We start from the raw sequence: 23,807 nt of genomic DNA, 5'->3' as shown, positions 1-23,807 counted from the left end.
CAATGATTAAATATAGTCTTTTAACAACACCAGCAATACGAGTAAAGCCACTGACAAAGGTTAGTCGAAAGCTAACCTACTTCGCGCCGCGTATTTGCTCGGCACATCCGCTGATTGGCCAGCCGGATATGCCCGGCTTATCTCGCTATCTCGTTTCCGCAATCCGTGTGTACCGTTCCCACGGATATTTGGGAAATGTTTTTCCAGATTGACATTATTCACAGCTCGTAAAGTCATTTACCTACTTGATAAGCGTGTGTACCTACTTACTGACTTTTGAACTTTCACATACACAATTCTTCTCCCTCTTTCCGTCTCAGTTACATTCTCTGGAGGTGCCCCTATGACAATGATTCTGGATTGGTCAGATTTTTACACGAAGCGACTCCCGTCTGACCTCCGCAACCGTTGCAGGGAACCCAATCCATATTGGATCATGGTTACATATCTAGTTTCCTGAATGTACAAGTTTCTACAAGGTGTTTCTTACTTAAGTTCTTAGTAAGAACTTTCACAAATTGAACTTTCTATTTGAGTTAAAATAACTTCAATAGTGGAGTAACTGCTATGGCTAAATTTTTTCAGAAGTATATTGGAATTCATCTATAAAAACACAAAACTTTTAATACATCATAGCAAGAGTTTAATAAATAAATTGATATAAAGCTCCGAACAAGCCGCCCAGAGCAGGGGCGGGCGGGGATCGGAAGGCGGGACGGAACGCCTACTCACTTTATCGTACTAATAAAGTCTCGTATAAGATTGATAAACTGACGCCATACGCTACTGTTGAAGTTTTGGAAACCATTTATTTCTTACCGAATAGATCCTAAACAATTAATGAAAAAATACTTAGGTTTCAATGGTGAAAAGGAATCTTATTTATCGCGAACTGTCACTATATTTTTTTCATATCTCTGAATATCAAATTATACTATGTTATTTAGTAACTAAACATAGTAATGTAAGTCTAAATCAGTTTTGTGGCTGTTGGGTCTATCTATCAGATATATAGCTGTACATAAATAAATAAATATATACGGGACAAATTACACAGATTGAGTTAGCCTCGAAGTAAGTTCGAGACTTGTGTTACGAGATACTAACTCAACGATACTATATTTTATAATAAATACTTATATAGATAAACATCCAAGACCCAGGCCAATCAGAGAAAGTTCGTTTCTCATCATGCCCTGGCCGGAATTCGAACCCGGGACCTCTGGTGACACAGACAAGCGCACTACCGCTGCGCCACAGAGGCCGTAACATAACCTATCGTTTAAATATAAACACAAATAAGTACTTTTTCTACCTCACGGGGTATACAAAGTTTGACAAGCTGAATAGCGAGTATAACTCGTAAAAAGTAAATACTAATTAAGTAACTACAAAAACAACCTCTATCTTTGTTGTTCATTTAAGCCCAAACATATTCCATCACCATATACCACCGCAAAAGCGGATGTATAGAAAATTGAATCAATATCTTTTATATCCGAGGCATTGTCAAAGCAGCAGTGTGTGGGTTTAACCCGTGATAATACTCAGATAAGACCGGATTTACCACACGAACACTTATCTTTGATTAATTTCGTGAACGTATTGAACTAATTCGATTATCGAAATGTGATAGTTCAATTCGTGCTTGGAGAATTGTTAATGTGTAATGAAAGATTGATATATGTAAATCTATAAGTATTGGCAAGTTTTAATTTCAGAGTTGATTTTGTCACCGAACTGTTTAATAAATATTGATGATCTTATTTGAAATCTCTTGAAATAAGTAGGAAAAATTATTCACTTTAAACTGCTCAATAACTGAGCTTATTTATAACGTAACTTTGCTAATAAATTCAATCTAGAAGATTACAAACTGATATTAGTAGTATAAATACGAGTGCTATGTGAATTAACATTAATGTTTTGATATTCAACTTTGTCTAGAAAGGCTTATTTAAAACATTGAATAATTCATGAATGTAATAAAAAAATGCGACCTACTAACGTTCTTCATTTCATAATTTGAAAACAATACGTCTCCAATGTCTTGTAAAATTAAAACTATTTGTATGTTAACAAAGAGAAAGTTCAAATGTTCACTAAATACGAATATAAATTAACATAAAAAATTAGAAACTTAACAATTTTGTTTTGATCAGTTCTAAGCATACTATTAAGTCTTTCAATAGCGCGAAATTAGCGATCGGAGGAAAAAGATCTGCTTTGAAAACATCAGTTGCCAAAGCAATCACAATGGAAAATATATTTAAAACTCCAAAGTAAAAAGGTCTCAGCGTTAGAGTATCAAATCTCCCTGTTTCCCTAACCCATTTATGCTAATGCCACATTGTGGTAGACACTTCATTTTGTTCTATCCAGTCATTGTCATGCCTGCCCTTTGACTCCATTGTGTGTTTTTTGTCAACGATCATTTTATTTATTTCCGTTATGTATTTATCTTTGTTGTCTCATGTTTCGCTATTAACTTTAAATGTTCCATCTAATGACTTTGTATCTCATTGATTTTCATTATATTGGTTTGTTTATCTGGTTATTGGTGACTTAAGTTGAACTAAAAACTTTCTTCCCTATTTGAAATACTTGATTTGACTTTCCCACTCAGCCTTATGTTTAAGGAAATTTAATTGGTTTCAAAATTAAGATCAACTGGCCATTCCACGTATAGTAGCCATTTATAGCATATATTTTTTACAAGACATTCTTTTCAGTAGTATATTTTCATTTATCGTTGACAATGAATTCTAATATCTAGTACGTACCTTTTGAAAGACACGTTAACACAAATAAAAACTTATCTCTCATCTATATAAGCTATTAGTAACAACTTCCCATTATTATGAATTCGTAGTGACGCCTCCGATTCCGCCTCGTCACGTTCGGGACGCCGTAGTTTAATGTTATTCGAATTGTCATTCAAATGTTCATTCTTATGAGAGCCAAGCACAGTGGCACTGCGAGGCTCGACACCTTCGTCTACAGACGAACAACATGCAACTACTTCAAATTCTATTATCTCCTAATGACCCTAATGTCTTAGGTCGGCATTTGTATCTTTGGGAGAGTACGACTCTTGAGAACTATTCACTTCACGTCTACATATTCCAAATCAGTCAGTTACGTTTCTAATACTTTATTGTCAGTGTCATTATTTAACTTAGCTTGTAAAAAGTCATTATTTTTCTATTTTGTAACAATGGAATATTTAACAACATTGTATTATACACACCACACTACAAAAGGAATGATAAAGTAAATTAAAGGTTTCCATTCCAATAATCTTTTACGATACCCGTAAGCGACAAAGCGATGGTCATAAAATATAAGTATAGGTAGTCAGAACATGGACTTATAAACCTTAAAAGGAGAATGCATAAAGTGGTCCAACCATGACTATCAGTGCTACACAGTTTCTAAAAGTAGACTATAATTTAAATTGTTCACGTATATGTTATATGGTTTGTGATATATAATTATACTGAACTGAAGAGATAACTTTGTAAGACGCTGGCTCTGTTTGACAGTCAATTTTCTCCGCACCTATATAAACCGCGAATATGACGTCGTTAATAATAAATTACATACATACCTCACCCAGACGATACTGCTATTTGGAAACAATACTAATAATTACTTTCTCGATATTATACGTGCGAAAGGGACGAATGTCTCGTAGTGCGGCACTGGCCAGTGAGTCCAAACAATGCTTATTATCGATCATCGAAGTGGAGAATTATTGAGGAATAAATCTAAGAAATTATTCACAGAAAATCCCATTGAGTATCTTGGATATCTGGCATATAATTTTGAAAGCTACATCAAATATGAATTTTACGGCTTTTTAATGCAAATTTTACATAAGAACATCAAGATTTATATCTCCTGGGTTAAACTATTGTAATTAACTCGGTAAAATTAAATTTATTATCAATTTTTATTGAAATTACTTTAAGTTTACCATTCTATACACACCATTTCTGGAATTTGTCATCATTTTTGCCTAACCTACAGAGGAACTTAGTACATTTTACGGTTGCCGATAGCCGCCACCATTTCAAGGATTCCATTGTTGCATTGATGGCAATGATCTTTTCGTCTTCAGTCGCATCCGACATTTCCATTGTTGCAATTTTATTGCCGGTGTTACCGTCCCCGCGGGTCGTAAACCACGCAACAGCATTCGATACTATCCACCGCGATCCGCTGATGCGCTGATGGGATCCGCGACCGCAGGACGCGTATTATCACCAGCCAGAGCCACCGCAGACCCGCGATTTTCATTCGTTTCTAATAAATTGATACGAGGTGCGGCGAAAAGGGGTTCCTGCTACACCATTGGTCGAGGCGTTCCCCAAGGATCGATGTTCGAACCCGGTTGTAAATCAACTTTACAACCTTTAATTACAGATATTTGCCGTCTCATGCGAGTGCACGGGATATCGGAGGGCCGTGCTCGCGAAAATATCGCATAATAATGGGTATTGACCCGTAATGGCTCGCCTGTAGGTACTATCGGCCGCCTTTGTCTTGATTGTTGGAGCGAAAATATTCTTTTCTGAATGATTGCCAATTACATCGAATGGCCTCCTGAATTCTACTGAACTATACAATACTTAAATATGCTTCTCGGATTTGATTTGCGTCCGTATAAATGATTTATGTGATAATAAATTTAATAAGTATCCATCAGAATAATTCGATGTTTCTTAAAGACTTATTGTAGTATTAGGTCTCGGGTATAAACTCGTGCTGTGATTACGTCTTTATATTCATAATTTAATGATGATAGATTGTCTGATTGAATTGTACAACTGATGCGTTTGTTTTCTTATTCCATAGTAAGATGAGTATTCCAATATAAGAAAGTATTATTGGGTACGCTTACAATGTTGCACCGGATAGGGCGGCCGTCATTTTAATGTCTCTCAGACGGAATTACGCTGGATTGTTCTCAACTTTACTGCTCTGTTCATGATTGATCGTTGTATCCTCAACCTTATGTCATTTTCGCGCCGTATCTCTCGGAATTTGTACTACAAGTAATAAATGTATATTGAGTTATGGTAACTCCGTGGTGTTATTGCGTTCGACGTCTTTTGCATGCCCAGCACGTCAGTTGGAGTTGTTAATCACGCATTTAAAACCCTATATTATTACATGTTTAGATATATTTTCATTACAACTTTCAAAATTATTCATCAGATTGATGGTTTCGGTTAAGTCATATTGGAGATTGCACGCGTTTTGTTCCGAAGTGTGGAAATTAACACTAGAATGATCGTATTCCTAAATTAAAAGCCCGCCTCGTACCGCAATAAATTCTTCCTGCTCATAAACTCATAACGACTGTCTAAACAGGGGCTAGCCGTCGTTTATAACCCTAATGCAAGAATAAGAAATAAAATCAACTTTCTGCAATTATATTATAATCCGCTTTACACCTCGTTTTTATTTAATTACATTTTTACGGCTTTTAATGTCACTGTTATTAAGGCAAAGTTAATGGTTCCACTCTATATTCATCATTAAATTTCTAGTTTCATAGACTTGTATCTAAGTAAGTATACAATTCTAACTTTTTATTTAACGGTACTGACCCAATTCATAAGTAGGTATTTTGATTTCAAATTGTTTAAGTATATCAATAAATATTGTTACCAACAAATTCGAAACTATATTTGATGTAGGTTTATTTGTCGCAATAACGTGAATTTATATCCTCAATCGTAAACATTTTACAGCCGCATCGGTAGGTTTTCCTTGCGTTTCGCATTTCTAACACGTGTTCAAATATATCTATTTATATTTCCCTAATATTATCTTCTATAATTGATGAATGCTCGTTGCTGTGCACTTATTCATTGTTAACGGTTATTTTAATTTAAATAAGAAATTGAAATGCATAAATATTATTGTTATACATAAGACGCGGAAATCAATCATCTTCAGTATAAATTGTAGTTATAATCAGTAATTTTACGTTCGTTTCATGGTCTTTCTGTAATTGAAACTTGAGTTGTAATATTCTCTTTAATCGCACGCTTGCCAGTTGGAGTGGTACCAACATAGACAAGTAATTGAGATTGATCGAGTCGAGAATCGAGTGGGGCGGTGCAATCAAAAGCGTATCAGACCAATGGGCGGCCTCTCGTGGCTCTCCGGCCTTTCTCATTGGTCGGTCGCAGGGTTGTGTGGTATAAAGGGCCTTGATAGAGCTCTCGATAAGCGGTAGGCGTCGAATGTAGATTCGATCGATTATAGCCCGTGTGTAGTTGGTAGACGCGACACTATAAAACCACAAGTTTTCAATGAAACCACAGTATTTTCTGCTCACAATTTTAGCTTGGTTTTCCAATGACTAATATATTTAACCATGTTAGTAATGTTCCGTGTGAAATTTATTAATCGCCATAAAACTGCAAATCCCCAACATATGCCCGTAAAAACGGATTACAAATCAAAGTTGCGGAGTGCAACACTTAAAAGAGATTACCGGCTAATCTCGGGTTATTTACAATCCTTTATCAGCGCACGGGGGCGTTAGCAAACACGATTTACGACACTTGCGAGTTTGTTACACAAAAGAATTAGCCTTTCTAAGCGACATCGAGGGCTAATAAAATATCGAGTGAGGCGCGAATAATCGCTTCGGATGCAACACTGTAAGTAGCTATTGCGGTATCGGTAAAGAATGATTCTATACAAAGTACCATAAAGCACGAGTGCGTCCATAAAGTGAAATTTAGCGTAAGGTTTCGTAGGAAAAGCAATAATTTGTCACAATTGGGCACGATTAGATTGGCTCTGCCGGCGATTTGACATACGTCGTAAATTACTCGTTGAGCGGCCGAATGGCGTGAGCTGTCATAGCTGTGGCGAGTGAAGCGAAGCGCGGGCCTTTTCAAATGGTCGGGTTATGCAAATAGCGCGCGCAAGCGGCTAAGCGCACGCGCGTCGAATCGCGCGTTTTCCGCCGCCGCTGGAGTGGGGATTGCGTTTTGTGGAAATCGTTATTGGGGTGATTGCTTTCATAAACAATAGCTTTTGTCCACGGTTTCTTGTAACTAACTTGTTATTTTGTCGGATAGCGGGACTTTAAGCGTAACTTCGTGTCTGATAGCCAGTCCCGCGTTTAAATGCAATTTTGCTAGTGAAGTCGTGCCTTATCTACTTCATGTCCGATCGAACGCAGCTAATGTGTTCGCGCCATGTTAAACAACACTTCAGCTAAATTACGTATTCGGTGCAAATGTATCATTACTAGATTCTTGAACATAAATAACCATACTTAAAAAGCTTAACATCAAAATTATTGCTCATTAAAATTAAAATCTTACGTCCACAATAAAATCAGGATCTCGAAAATGTTTGCATTCGCACCACAATAAAATATCAAGAGGTGTCGATAGCACAAAGCAACATAGTGTGCGCAATAAAAGGAGAATGTCAGCGAGTCATGTGGGTGGCGAGTTGCGAATGAGTTGCAGGTGAGGAGACGCTTTCGAGAATTCATAGTTAGATATGTATTACCATTTCAGTACGACTAAATCAATATGGCTGTGAAATGCTAATTTTCATACAGATATTTCTGTGCGGATATTTCTATTTACACAGTAATTTTGCAAGAAATAGTTGTCTGGCAAAGCCATATTAATACCTACAGGTTATTTAACCACCCTTTAATCCTCCCGTAGTTCCAGCAGGATCAATAAGTTAACTTAAATAATATTACCTTATCATTAGATAGTTAGATCGAGGACGCAACTCGGATCACGCTACGATAAGAGATAGAGACTATATATATATACTTTATGACTAACGCATCAAAAATAATAATAGTAAAAGATATAAAAAGTGCATCAGGCGAACGAACTTTTACCAACCCTTTAAACAAGTTCAGCAGACTTTATTAAGGCTGAGTAGTCATTACACTTTAATAAAAATACTCTAAATTCTGTAAGGTCTATAAGTTAGAAAAAGTAACTTGACAATATTGTTGTAGGTATTCATTAATTTCCTTTAACATAACAACGCCTGTCAACTTATCCAGTTCAACTTGAATTTCTTCAATTCCGCGCATCATCCCCAGACATAACGCGGTAATTAATCTCCCAGGGTGACGTGCACCCTCGCCCCCGATAACCAGGACACAAATAATGTTGGGACAGAAGTGAAGCTTTGGAGAGCGGCCGTCGTGCCGGGACTGTGGAGTGAGGGTAGAGTAACGGGCACCAAAGCGATAGGCGATGCCCTCGTGTGGTTTTAGTGAGTTCAAGCACCACATAACCTGTCCAGCATCTTGTCTTTCCACATTCAAAAAATTAAACACGCTTGCAAATTGATGTCTTTGGTAAAATCGATAAATTACTCTTAAAAGATAAAACTTTGTCCTAATTTCAAGATCTTTCCAAGTATCTTGCATTATACGAATTGCATAAAGACTATTCTTAAAGACAGGACTCCAAAGTAAAATTACTTTTAACTGTGTTAAATCTTTCATTGAAGTTACTAATTAAATTATCCAACAGTTTTTATTTCCGCGCACTCCCTATTTTGCAACAGGAGTAGGTAACAGGAAGACGGATTGACAAATAGTCGTTTTGGTATTCGCTAATGCCTCGCTCTCATCAATAAATGATCTGCTGTCGAATTTGGAGTAATTCTCCTCGGTAACTGAACTTGTAATGGATTGGAGTTGTCGATGGGAGAAGGGAATTTCAAAATTAATTCTAAGCGGGTAAGGTTAATAATGAAATGAAAAGGAGGAAGGTATTTAAGCTTTTTTAAATTATGATTACCAGAGATTGAGGTCTGTACACCTGTAACCATAAAACCACTTATAATTAACGCAGTCACCTGCAAACAATGACACCTGTCATAAGCATAATGAAGTCGTCGTACATAGACATATCCCGAGTATTGCAGTGGAGGGTGCAATTGGGAACACAGTACAAAAAGGTGAAGATTAAGACTTGATAATTCTAATGCGTGGTGAATATGTTCATATAAGTTCTACTTAATGTGTACAGCGGTCTTTATGAAGTATGCTATTAAAGGAGTAACTGCCAAACAGCGAGCTTCGACTGCCGCGATTTTCATGTTTCAGTATCCGCTATTTGTAGACGGTTGTAAATGATTATAAATAACAAATTAATGGTACGGCTGCCAAGCGTGTGATGTGATCTTGACTCCGTGTATCCTTATATGATTTTATAGATCAAAAGAAATCTAAGAAATAAATGTTCATTGCACTACAATAATTTAGAATTAATCTAAATTATCACTACTGAGTGCAATGTTCTTGAATGATTATATATTGTTTTAGAGCCCGGTGTTCACTATATCTCTCTTAAGAATTGCGGTGGAATTGGTTGTTACACAGATTTAAAATCTCTCCGCAACTAAAGGCTAGACATTGTATAGGGAGGTTAAATATAATTTCACCATCGAGAAGGTCGATTAAATCTATCAGAACTTTCGAATCAGAACTGAAATACTTATCATATTATTTCTTTGTTCCAGGCACTCCCATAAATCGGCTCCCGATCATGGCAAAGTCTGTCCTAGATCTTTACGAGCTGTACAACTTGGTGATTGCCCGCGGTGGTCTCGTGGAAGTCATCAACAAGAAGCTCTGGCAGGAGATCATCAAGGGTCTTCGGTTGCCGTCTTCTATCACTTCGGCGGCTTTCACACTTCGGACACAGTAAGTATTGTCACGCATGTTTTTCGTGATTTTACGCAAAGACTAAGGATTTCCACTTGCTACGAGCTTTTTTAAATATGTCCCTTTTAAAGGAGGACCGCATTTTGGTCCCTGAAATTTCTCTACATTTTTATTTAGTAACTTAACATCATGAAACATCTTAGTCTTTATCGCCACTTACCATCACCTGAGATAGAAGACAAATGCCTTATCCAAAATTGAATAAAAATAAAGTAAATAAACAAATGAAATAAACTTGAATGAAGTTAATAATTGTCACCTTGTGATGGAGATTTTCGACAAATTTGGCAATTAGTATAACACTAACATTGCGAGGAAAAGAAGTCAACTAAGTATACTTAAGTAGATCATTAAATACAGTAATACCTTAGACCACAGTGAATCATGTCGGAGCGTAGGTTTCTGCAGCCCGACGCCTGAAATATTTTTGATCTTCCGTATCATCATTAATGAAATACATTGTTCTATTTCGAAAATACTACCACATTTGCTGTTTCATGATCCACAACGAGCTTAGGAAATGTTAACACAACATCAAACGATTGTTAATGTCTTGACGCATCCACATATGCCAATACATCTGCAGAAATACGAGACATACATTTCAATCAAGAGATTTACAATAGAATATCTGTGTGGTCTAGACTAAGTCAGGAGGCACATCTCCATATCGGGCATCTTAATGTATAAGCCACTCATTGGAATTCTCACGAATGAGAGACAAAGCCTCGTTCACAATGCTGTACGTGAGATGACAGTCGCGACAATGTGTCACGTGATAATTAATAATGTCTAACTCATCCACCGATATAATTTCCCATTTATCTTTCACGAGAGTTCCTTCACCTCCACGCCTTTTGTCGGCCCACATAAAGGTACGCTACATTTCTAATTCAAACTGTGCATCGTTACGCACGAAGCGTTGATTTTAACTTAGCCTCTTACCATTATTACTACCTATTTTCCACAGTTTGCAGTCCGGGTAACAAGAGCTTCCTAACTTCACCGTTCGACTGATTTGTTATTCAGTGTTCACTTTTTCTATAATAATGTGTATTATTTGTAGACTACGCTCTCGAAATTAGACGAGTGGTAATGACGAATGTCGTATATTTAGCTCTCCTCATTTGACAGTTCATGAAAAGGTAGCATAGCGCTTTTTATGAGGCGTCGGTCGACTCAAAGTTTTCTATTGTGTTTTGTATTAAATATGTGAGCTCTTATTATGAGTTATGACAACGAACGGTTGACAATATGTTCGTATAAAATTGACTCGCTTCGAGAATAGGATTAAGCTTGTAATAGGATGTTCTATTATACGTTTGAAGTATAGGCTTTTGATAATAATTGGGCTTGAAATATGATTTATAAGCGGACGATGTGATGCGATGTGAGAGGATTGGTACGTTGACTTAATGACATCATTAAATTTCTTCGGTTAAAGATTGAATGGTGACTAGATGGTGACAATAATGACACAGACTTGCCGAAGTAATCTGTCGATTTATTAAACAAGTTTAGTGCATCTTTGAAATGCCGCTTTAGTTATATTTTAAAGATCTAAAAAAATCGATGACTTTTGAATATGCTTTGTCTTCTAAGAGATGACACCAATTTATTTTCTTATTGCAGGTACATGAAGTATTTATATGAATACGAATGCGACAAAAAGAACCTATCCACTCGCACAGAACTGGACGCAGCCATTGAAGGCAACAAGAGAGAAGGCCGCCGCACCTCTGGACAGTATGATGCACAGGCTGCTCTCGGAATGGTAAGTTTGAAAGGTCCTTATGTATGGTCTCCTCTTCTTTGCCTCTTCCCACGTCTCATAAGGTCGGCTTTCCTAATATTTTTTTCCCTTGGGATGTCATGTCGGGAAGATTTACAAGTAATATAGTTAATTATTCTATTAATTCTGGATTTAACTTTTTTCCTGTGGATAACTCTGACTGCATCACGGAATACGTATTGATTTGCTCCAATCTCTTTTGCAGCCAACAATGAGCCGAGGCATTCCTCCGTCGTTTTCACAACTCACTCAACACATGCAGCCGTTATCACTTTCCCTCGGAGGGGGGGTGCCAGGAGTGCCTCGCCTGCCACCGATGCCCCAACACATGCCCTTGACTCAACAAGAGCTAGAGTTGAGAGTCAGAGAGTACATGAAGATGATTAATCACCAAAGAGAACTTATGAGGAATGGTGAGTTGATGTTGTTATTTTTGGTAGATTAACGTGAGCATATTGATCAGTCGTTAATAAAAAGATAGAACAGAATCATAAATACCTACGAGGTCTAAGGTCCACCCTTCTTCTTAGTCGACCACTGATTTGTAAACCTCTTTGAATTTGATCTTTACTTTTTTTACTTAAAGTGGCAATTTGTTGAATCCAGACCTACTAAATCAGGAATACTTAAATATATGTATACTTCTTAATTAGTCTTCATCCATGTGACCTTTTACTGAATAAGCATTTCGGCAAAGGTACAAACGGAGCACACGGGGCTCGGATGTGGAATTTACGCAAGATGGGAGAAGACTATTTTTTTTATCTGAGGATCTTTTCTTACATGTTCAGTCTTCTGCTCAGGATCGGAGTCGCCGCCAAGCAGCGGTCCGCCGATGATCTCGCCGCGTGACGCCGCAGCCCTCAGTGCCATAGATGTGTCCAGGCTGACCTTGTGGTCCCTTTACAATAACAATAACAACAGTCCACAGCCAGAATTAGAGCCACAACGGTAAGTTTGTTTTCCCTTCAGATCAATTTGATGCAAGTGCTTTTTTGGTTTTCTATTTAAGGCCTTTGAAAAGTCATGTATTATCACTTTTTACTATTTAACCTTATTAACGTTGTTAACAATACCAGTGGTTTCCTTTCCATGTATCCTCACAATGGACTAACTAGTTACCTATAAGGCTGTTTGGGTTGACGAGATTTAAATAAAGACAGGTTGCTTGCATATGCCCATCGCCTAAAAGAAGACTCCGAAGCTTAATACTTCAGATAAGTCAGATAACAATGCAAAAACAGAAATTTTTCCCCATAACAAGCCTTGGCTTCCGTTCAATCGGTTAACCTTCGATAAACTTTAAAAAATTAAATCTATTCAATATTCATATTTTGTCCAACAGCGAGGCACTAAACCTAAGCGAGAGTCCCAACTGTACAAACGGGGGTAAACGCGAGGCTTGCCGCTCCCCGCCGCCCCCCGCCAAGCGCCGCGCCTCGCGCCCCCCGTCGCCGCGCTCGCCCCCGCCCACGCCGCAGAGCGAGCGCGGCACCCCGGCCATGTCGCGCGCTTCCCTGACACCACAAGCCAACGGCCCCCCCACCAATGGAGTCACCGGTGCTGCGTTCAAGATCACTACTAGAGGTGAGGTTTCTTATGGCTACCGCGTCTGGACTAGCCGCTAGAGGCGCTAGTGTAGTGTAAAGTCAAATTAACGTAAGTAATAAATGTAAACGAAAAGTCAACATTAATTATGTCAAATTAAATATTTGATAAATTTATTTGATATGATTTCTGCTGAATACTCAAAAAGGTTCAAGCAGAAACAAGTCAATATTCGTAATAGATTACAGTTCAGTGAATGGGCTACAGTAGGTATTCACAAGAGTAGGAATAAGTTATATGACTTATATGCCCAGAAACAATACAATTTTGACCCCAGTTTTGTAGAATATGTCAAAAATTATTCAAAATTATTTAAAAAAGTTTGCAGGCAAGCCAAGTCTTTGCACATAAGTAGTAAAATAAACAACGCACCAAATAAAATTAAAGAAACATGGAACATTATTAATAAAGAATCTGGCAAAATCAAAGATAGAGACAGTATTAAACAAATATCATCCGGTAACAAAAGTATTTCTAAAACTCAGGACATAGTAAATGCTTTTGATAATTTCTTTGCAAAAATCCCTGTGGAGCTAACTTCTGACGTTGACTCTTGTCCATTGCGCGCTGAAACCCTACTTAATAATAACACAACTCCCATCAAATCTGTCTTTAAATTTAAATATGTTAACTCTGATAATATATTAAAGGCGTTCAAACAACTTAATTTGAAAAAGTCTGAAGACCATTGGGGTATGTCTGTTAGTATCATAAGTCAAATCATAGATATTATTGCATCTGATCTAGCTTTTATATTTAATGAATGTATTGATGAGGGTATTTTTCCAAATTTAATGAAATGTAGCAAATTAATACCTCTATTCAAAAAAGGGGAGAAAACAGTCCTTGGCAATTATAGACCTATTTCTATATTGCCAGTTTTGAGCAAGGTGTTTGAGAAGATGATGCTTAATCAAATGCAACAATATTTTAAAATCAATAACATTTTCCATTCCCAACAATATGGGTTCACTGCCGGGAAGTCCACCACTGATGCGGGAGTAGCACTTGTTACTCAAATCTATGACGCGTGGGAGAGTTCACAGGATTCAGTTGGAGTCTTTTGCGATCTCTCTAAAGCATTTGATTGCGTAGATCATCAGACACTTTTGCGTAAACTTCGTCAATATGGGTTTGACCACAAATCAACTAAACTAATGGCATCCTATTTGACTGATAGGCTTCAAACTGTAGATATTAATGGAGTAAAGTCAAGCGGTTCAAGCGTCTCAATGGGTGTTCCTCAGGGCTCAATTTTAGGACCATTCCTCTTCTTGGTATATGTCAATGACCTGCCTTTTATGGTGGAAAAACAGGCGGGTATAGTGCTGTTTGCCGATGACACTTCTTTAATATTTAAATTAGATCGCCATAGCGAAAATGTAAGTTCGGTTAATAATATACTGTCGGCCATATCTATCTGGTTCTCAACCAACAATCTTCTTTTAAATGCTAATAAGACCCAATGCATTAAATTTACCCTTCCAAACGTAAGGCAGGCCAATACTGACATAACACTGGAAGGCCAGAAATTAGAATTTGTTGAAAATACAAAGTTTTTAGGAATTATAATTGATGCAAAGCTACAGTGGGGTGCTCATATTTCTAAACTATCCAATAGACTTAGCTCTGCCGCTTATGCTGTTAGGAGGATCCGACAATTGACAGATGTAGCTACAGCTAGGCTTGTTTATTTCAGCTATTTTCATAGCTTGTTATCTTATGGTTTACTTTTATGGGGTAGCGCGGCTGATATACAAACTATTTTTATAATTCAGAAAAGGGCCGTTCGCGCAATTTACGGCTTAGGACCAAGAGACTCGTTAAGACAACTCTTTAAGAAAATAAACATACCTACAGTAGCGTCCCAGTACATTTTTGATCTTATAATGTATGTTAGGAAAAATACCTCTTTTTTTCAAAAAGTTAGTGCCACAACTGATAGAAATTTACGTAATAAACATAAATTAGTCATGCCGTTTCATAGGCTTAGCAAAGTCAGTAAATCATTTATGGGGAACTGTATACGATTTTATAATAGGTTGCCGGAGTCTGTTCTTGATATGCCCAACCGAAAATTCAAAGAGTATGTAAAGAAAGTACTTTGTGGGAAGGCTTATTATAGGACTGATGATTACCTTAATGATAAAAACATCTGGCTCGAGCTTGGCACAGGAACCTCGTAATTAATTGTAGTTTAATTTGAACTTAAATCAAAATTTCAGTACACTCTGTACATAAATCTTTTTAAAATTGGCAATCCATAATATATATATATATATATATTTTTCTTTTTTCAATATTAAATCTCATAAATATATAAATCTCCCGTGAACAATGTATTCTCCCGTCCACATTCTATTCTAAGTATAATTTAATATTGTGAAGTTGACGTTGTTGATGAAAATGCTGCAGTGCAGTTTGTTACCGCTTCTTCTGCACTGACGCCTTGGAAGCGGCAGTAAACTTAGTTTTTAAGTAATTTATTTGACGTCAACCAAGTTGTTAAACCATACGACAATTATTAAGCGATATAATAATATCCTATAATAATGAATAAAAATTTTGAATTTGAATTTGAATTTGAATTTGATATACTCACTATATATAAAGATTAGAAAATAGGCGTCAAGTAAAGCAGGTCGGGTCATGGCCCTACTCTAGTCTAATTTAACCTTAATTTCATCCTTTTGAAAGGAGGTCTAGGTTTTTTAATTCTACCCATGTAAGAGTAAATAAAACTTAGTTTGATGATGCTTTGATGTTGACTTACTGTGTGACTTTTTAGTACTATTTCCCGCGGTACCTATATCATTACGATGACAGATAAATTTGAAAGCTTATAAATCAATGGCAAGGACAATGCTTTTCTCATCTTACTATCACAATATTCAAACATTCAAATTGTCAAAACTATAAATTTTCTATTAGTAGCAAGTGTTTTTTTTTTCTATGTTAGTGATTGATATCTAACCGGCATTCTCATTTCTTACAGGTGATGCCAACACAGGTGACCAACAACTCGTTGTATCTATAGAAATCAACGGAGTCACATATGAAGGAGTGCTGTTTCCTTCACAAAACGGGAACGGACAAAATAGTCACAGGCCGATGGTCTCCTAAATCAGATATAATAAGTTTCCTTCTTAAAACCGGAAGAGAAATGAGGACATATAATTCAGCAACAGTCTATGATCTCGTGGGAAAATACAATTGCGAGTACAATACTACCACCTTTATAAGTCGCCTTGACGACACAGAATACCGCAACCTACCGCCGAATTATACCGACTGATTTTTTTATAAAATTTAACCTTAGTCCGATAATTATATGATATATTTTAAGTTAACTGGAGGTTGCTACTCGTACTAAACTCACAATCGAAAAATTTCGCAATAGTAGTATCTTAATAGATAGATGAAATTCTTTATTGCACCAAAAGAGTAAAACATACAAACAGACGGAGATGGTCCAAATAATGGACAAAGGCGGACTTATCGCTAATGCAATCTCTTTCAGTCAACCTTTTGTGGAAAGAAACTAAACAGGAGATTCAGACAGACAGTTTAGTTCGCAGATTCCAATGGCGCGATTTGATAGCTCAAATAACTATCCGGTTCACTGGAGGAGATCCCTTCATGAGATAAGTCCGCCATTGCAAGTGATTTATTTCTTTTATAACTATTTCTTGTAAGTGTGTTAATTTGTGTGCAATAAAGATAGAACAAACAAACGAACTAACTAATTACAAAGGTGGTAATATTGTACTTAATGGAATTATTATTTGGTAACTTCTATACCATTTGATTTACTCATATTTTCGCATCCTAATATGGCCATAGACTATTTGTCATATTTTAAATTCCAAATTTGATTAATATCTGAAACTTCAAGGCGATAAATTCATAATTTAGGACCATTAACACCGGCCTAGCTTTTAGATAACATTTTATAAACGACATACGGTATAGACCCAACCTGTGCTATACGAATATTGAAAATTTGATCTCAAAGCCTTATCGAGGTATTTGGGACTTATTATATCCTTATGCAATTGTAGTATTTTAAAATATTGAAACTCAAATTTATTATAAGTACAAAATACATACATCACACCATAACATCACATTATTCATGTTGTTCTTAAGTTCATCTTTAATTTATTTAAGTATCCTTTGTAGTCCGGTTATTTTTAATTCGCATTAATTTAAAAAAAAATGTATCAATGTAAGAAATACTAAAAGTTTGCTATGTAATAAATCCAAATGCTCAAAAGTGAACTCACAATGAAAATGTTTTATTATGGGTGCCATTTGGATTTTCTTCAAAGTATTTTTTTATGTGTTTCTTTAATTTTTCAACTTAATACGAATTAATATCTAAATAGGACTATTAGCAGCAAACTTTATAAATTAGACAAACGGGTTCAGAGCGAGAGGGAAAATAACATTATAATGTTATAAAGTAGTTTTTAATTTTTTTTTTAAATTTCTTTATAAATTATTTTTGATGAAAAGAAATTAGTGCCATGCCTTGTGGTAAGGTGTAGGTATAGTATAGGTAAGTATCTTAAATTGAAATTGCTCACTGAGGTGGCAACGATGACTCTTAATTTCTACTGCGTATTCCCTTTTGTTAGAATCTCCAAATCCATAACGATATCAATACCTGATTGCTGCCCTTTACAGCTGCTATTGGTCCCCACTCTGTCGGCATGACAACTTTTTTGTAACACTAGCCAGTGCCAGGACAAAGGACATAAAATCATCATCATATGAGAATGTTAACTTCATTAACCGTTGACAATCAAACCCCTTTATCATGAAAAATATCATGACAAATACTTTCTTATCGTCTCTCTCTTTACATACTTCGAATAACCGAAGTTCTAGGAAGAAAGAGTAGGTACCTAATATTATAATGTCAAGCTTCGTGAATGAAGACCTCTAGACTGTATACTAGGCTAAGAGCTAGCAAACCCTCCGATTAACGGTCTTCCTGTAAGGCTAGAAATTTGTAGAGTGATGATTCATAGCACACCAAGACCAACAATCATGACCTGGCAGGCATCTGCCCTGCACGTCATCAACCCTTTTATTTCTTAAAATGTAAAATACATAAGATAAAAAACTTAGGTACTGCTGCAAGCTCCAAAATTTATTATCATTTATTTTATTTATTGATAATTATAAAAAAAAATTGACAGGTGATTAGAGTAAGCAAAAGACAGTGACAGAAGACGTGCAGAGCAGCCAGCCTGCCAGGTCATGATTTTTGGCCTTGGTGTGCTATGAATCATCACTCTACAAATTTCTAGCTTTACAAGAGAGAAGAGCGTTACTCGGCGGGTTCACTAGCTCTCCAACTTTACGTATTATATATACCCACGTAAGGTATATAGACGTGATTATGTATGTATGTACTGAGGAGCGGTCGTAGTCATTGCCATCCGACGCGCGGCATTGCGACTGCAGTCTCTACGTGAGACAAAAACTTTTGCTATCTCCCTCTCGCCTCTAATCTGTGTAATTTATTTAGTTTGTGCTTATATCAATTTCATGCATAATTGATTTGTAAGACACTGCCTAGAAAGAAAACGAAAACATTTGAAAATAAAAATCACGTGTTCTTGATGGATGTTTTTGTACAATAATTTTAATACGTTTTTTTTATGATGTCATAGAAGATGACAATTTATGTAAATATAGTTTTTTACTTTATATTTATATAATAATTCGATGTCCATGTGAAAGATTTTTATGATTGTGTAAATTTGTGTAAATAGATTTTTATTGACTGGATGATTTCGTACGTTTGCTTATGTTGTGATCGTGTTATATCTCTTGAAGGTGTACATTTTAATGTCAACTACGATATCAGTATTTTATCTAGGATGTAAGTTATTTATAAATGAGTCAGATGTTTTCCTCTGTTGGACTGTTTGAGAAAATCTAAATCCGCAGAAGACTGTTAGTAAGAACTACTAGTAAGAACTAAAAAAAAAAATATAAAAAAATGTAGGAAAAAATGTCATGAATAAATACAAAGATTAATTGCAAACGCACGCGAAGTTTTATTTTATTTTTCAATATTCAAACGCTATTATTTGTATATTTCTATTATTAATTTACTGTGTACTTAACAAAATTGATAAGAGAAATATACAAAATAATACGTGTACAATAGATACAAATGAAAAAAATATCCTTGAAATTATTTCAATATTTAGAATTATTGAACAGATCCTAAAAGTCACACGCCGGCAAGTAAAAAAAAAGAAATTGTAATAAAATATTAAAATTGCTAACATAAAACCTCATATCCTTTTAGTTTTAAATTGCTTGACATTCACTGTAAGTATTTTTGAACAATTAAATATTAGATTTCTCTGCTATTTGTGAAGTCATGGCCTTGCGTTATTTTCCTTCCAACAGAGGAAATACAGTTATTTATTGCAGGCAATAATATTACATTTAAAAAAAACACAGTCCACGGGTGACAAACCCTTTAAGTTCAATGAATAATATTCGATCGAATAAAAACACAGTAGAAAGAAGAATTCTAAAATATTGTAAATTATTGACTCATAATAATTGTACGCTGATACTTACCAAAAATTTTTTATGATAATAATTAATCAAAAATGTGCGATAGTTTCTCTTTTTTTATCGGTTTTGGCAGAGATTTCACTCACATATTTCCTTTTATTTGCCAGGTATACCGAACTTAAAAAAAATTGTGATTACCTAGGTACTTCACAGCAGATTTTAACTTGGTTCGCCCGTGAATACGAGTACAAGTCGAAAAAAAAAAAACAAATTATTTGGTTTTTGTAACTTCAAAAACTGGGTGCCGTGTGGTTCCCGGCACCAATAAAAAAAAAAGAAAAAGACTTCATCTCGTTTCCATGGATGTCGTAAACGGCGACTAAGGGATAGGCTTGGATAGGATTGGGATTCTTTTAGGCGATGGGCTAGCAATCTGTCACTTTTTTGAATCACAATTCTATCGTTAAGCCAAAAAGCTTAACTTGGCATATCAGTCTTTTTAAGACTGATGGCTCTGTCTACCCCGCAACCCCTTGCGGGATAGACAGAGCCTACCCCGCATAGACGTGATTATATGTATGCATCTATGTAAACTTGGTCTGATTTCGTAACCTTTAGTTAACTTATAATATTGTGTAGGTACCTACTTAAATAATCTCTTTACATAGATTAACAATTTAAATAATGCTATTTCCGTAAGTTATGTACAACTTCAAAATCCACAAATGGGATTTTTCCAAAAATTTTCTCTTTTATTACATAATAAAGCCCTTTATGTTTTAGGATACCAAAATATAAAAAAAGTGCATGTTTGTTTTTTTGTATATACCTAATTAATAATTTGAATGCGTTGAATCCAAAATTCTATGTAATGTACGGTACATAGAATTTTGAAGAATATTTAAACACTAAAAGTCTGCTACATTTTTGTAACTTTATTTCTACATATTATCTACTTTTTTAGATAATAGAAATTTTGAATAATGAAAATATATGTTTTTGAAAGCTATGCCAATTTTATTTCTGAATTGGTTGTGCAATATAACTTTCAAAAACTTAATATAACTTAATACCTGCTATTTAGGACACCTGGTATTCCAGTACCCGATTGCATTAAGTGTTTTTGTAAAATATAGAAATGCTTTGTAAATGACTGAGTAAATTTTTTTAACTTAGTAAATATTATATTTAATATTAATTGTAAAAAATATTTCTTAATACTATATGTGTACGAATTAGGTAGACATAGAAATAGTACATTCCTGATGATGTACAATACTTATAAGAAAGATATTGAGAACTGGCCTACGCATGCTTATTATGAGGGTAGCAGGCCAGGAGATTACGTAGTAGCGAATTTCGAGTAAGACACCAAAAATTTTTGATGTAATGAAATAAATGACTTGTATCATGGAAATTGAGTTTTATTTTGTACTGTCGACGATTCTTCATTTTTAGATCTATTTTTGTTATATTTTATTATCTTATAATTGATATATCAAATATTTAAAGAGAAGAGATACAATGTATAGAATAGAATAGATTTATTTTCGAAATTGAATACAAGTTATACCTCATTGACTTCACATCACTCAAATCTAATTATATCCACCACAGCTTCCAAAGCGCATGTGTAGACGAAGCGGCGGAACAAACTACACTGTATGTATTCATTATAAAATTATTAATTGTCTCTCACATCCTGGCATGTTCCCAGTTGCAGCTCGGGGCCTGAGGTCTACTTTCCTATTTTCTGTTTATCGTGTTGTGGCGACATTTCCACATCACAAGAACACATCATCTCTAAACAACAAAATCACGCGAAGCTTTCTGCCAAAAACAGCGAAATGTCTAAATAGCTTCATAAAAACGCACATCGGTCTTAAAATAACCTTACTGTACAATCTGTATGCAGCTTAGAGTATCCACTTTATTATAAATGATGTAAGGAGAAGCAACTCGCGCACATTTTTTTTTATCTTTCCTTCCGGACCAGCAAGGAAGTTTGCACTAGATGAATGTGCCTATTTCCTTAGTCGCCTTTTAAAACAGATGGAGTGGTCCTAAACAAAAGCGGCAATTAAACATTGACAAGTCTTACTGTCACACTCTATCATTTCGGATAATCACAGAAAGAATAATCAAAGAAGACATATGCCGTAACGTTTCGTGAATAGACCCCTAAAATTTTGTTATTACAATTTGCAGATTGATGATTACACAGGTCTACAAAATAAAATAAAAAATTTGGTGCTGGCAATCCTATGACATAATTTCGTTAATAACTTGATACAAAGTCGTACAAAAGTTTTAGAACGGCAATACTACGTGTAGTTTTTAAACTACCCACATTAAAAATAAATAACCATTTTCTGATGTTTACTGTGTTCGCATTTCGTCAATTTGTATAACTATCTGATAATATTATTATGTCGTCGTCTAAGAGAAGTTGTTTAAATAATCCGAATACATTTTGTTATATTTGTGGTGAATATGTGGTGAAAAAATTTAGAAAACCTATAACGGACTTCGTAAAAAAGATATATTTTGACTATTTTAAGATCAAAATTAAGGATTTAGATCGGCCGTGGTTACCGAAAATCGTGTGTAAATTATGCATTGAACATTTAAGACAGTGGGCAAGTGGTAAACGAGAACATACGAAGTTCAGTGTACCTATGATTTGGTCAGAACCAAAAAACCACTTTGATGACTGTTACTTTTGTGTAGTGCAAATGCACGGCATAAATAAAAAGAAAATGACATATCCTGATATCGTCCGCTAGAAGGCCTTTACTATACTCAGACACTACGAGAGTGGAACCATTAGATTTGTCGGGCACAGATATGATGGAGGTCTCTTCGAATGAACAAGACAGTGATTTTGAAACAGGAGTGCCTTTACTGTTCACTCAAAATGCTTTAAGTGACTTAATAAGAGACCTTGACCTTTCCAAAGAGAGGTCTGAGCTACTAGCATCTAGACTTAAAGAGAGGAATCTAGTTGCTCCAGGTACGAAAGTCTCATTTTATCGTAATCGTGAAAGAGAACATCTTCCATTCTTTAGCTCTGAAAACAATTTAGTTTTTTGTAATGATATTGGTGGCCTTTTGACAAAAATGGGTCTCCCGAGTTACCAAGCCGACGAGTGGAGGTTGTTTATAGACAGTTCAAAGAGGAGTTTCAAATGTGTCTTGTTAGATATTGGCAATAAATATGCAGCTGTCCCGATTGCTCATTCCACGAAGCTAAAAGAGGAATATGAAACTGTAGGCCTTGTTTTAGAAAAACTGAAGTATCAAGATCACCAATGGGTCATATGCGTAGATTTAAAAATGGTTAACTTTTTATAAGGTCAGCAAAGCGGGTACACAAAATTTCCATGCTTCATATGTTTATGGGACAGCAGAGCAAAACAAGACCATTGGATCAAGAAAGAGTGGCCCTTAAGAGAAAATATGGTAGTTGGTAAACAAAATGTTATAAAGCCACCATTGGTTTCCAGGGATAAGATCATTTTACCTCCACTGCATATCAAATTAGGATTAATAAAGCAGTACGTGAAGGCATTGGATAAAACTGGTTCATGTTTTGATTTCATTTCAAAAAAGTTTCCAGGTTTAAGTAAAGAAAAGCTGAAAGCTGGCATTTTTGATGGGCCTCAAATAAGACATTTAATCAGAGACAAAGATTTCATAAAGTCAATGAATGATTTGGAATTAGTGGCTTGGAAATCGTTCGTTAAAGTTGTTAAAGGTTTCTTGGGTAATGAAAAGGCAGAAAATTATGTGGAATTAGTTCAAGACCACTTGAACAACTTTAAGAATCTTGGCTGTAACATGAGCATAAAAGTGCACTACTTGCACAGTCATTTGGATAAGTTCCCTGAAAATCTTGGTTCCTGTAGTGAAGAACAAGGAGAGCGTTTTCATCAGGATCTAAAAGTGATGGAAGATAGGTATCAAGGTCGCTGGGATGAGCATATGATGGCGGATTACTGTTGGAGTATCACACGGGATTGTCAAAATATTGAACATTGTAAAAAATCCAGAAAAAGAAGCTTTCTACCTGCAAAATAACGTTAATAAATATGAAATATTCGCTAATTA

General features: G+C 35.6%; 1 protein-coding gene across 2 annotated transcripts in view; it reads left to right on the top strand.

The window, feature by feature from the left end:
* LOC106136732 (protein dead ringer) overlaps positions 1-19,836 on the top strand; it is a 117,450-nt gene extending 97,614 nt beyond the window's left edge. The window contains exons 5-10 of one of the 2 annotated variants that reach the window (XM_060949690.1): positions 9,544-9,727; positions 11,381-11,522; positions 11,746-11,953; positions 12,344-12,491; positions 12,886-13,127; positions 16,144-19,836. In XM_060949690.1, the coding sequence (XP_060805673.1) occupies positions 9,544-9,727; positions 11,381-11,522; positions 11,746-11,953; positions 12,344-12,491; positions 12,886-13,127; positions 16,144-16,271 (1,052 nt within the window). In that variant the 3' untranslated portion in view covers positions 16,272-19,836. Of the gene's footprint in view, positions 1-9,543; positions 9,728-11,380; positions 11,523-11,745; positions 11,954-12,331; positions 12,492-12,885; positions 13,128-16,143 lie in introns of both variants that reach the window. The other variant, XM_060949689.1, reaches the window with a different exon arrangement.
* Positions 19,837-23,807: the final 3,971 nt, after the last annotated feature.

Source organism: Amyelois transitella, chromosome 19 (assembly GCF_032362555.1).
Source record: "Amyelois transitella isolate CPQ chromosome 19, ilAmyTran1.1, whole genome shotgun sequence".
In the NCBI taxonomy this organism is placed as follows: Eukaryota; Metazoa; Arthropoda; class Insecta; order Lepidoptera; family Pyralidae; genus Amyelois; species Amyelois transitella.
Note: the sequence above shows the minus strand (reverse complement) of the source record. Positions and strands in the feature narration are given on the sequence as shown.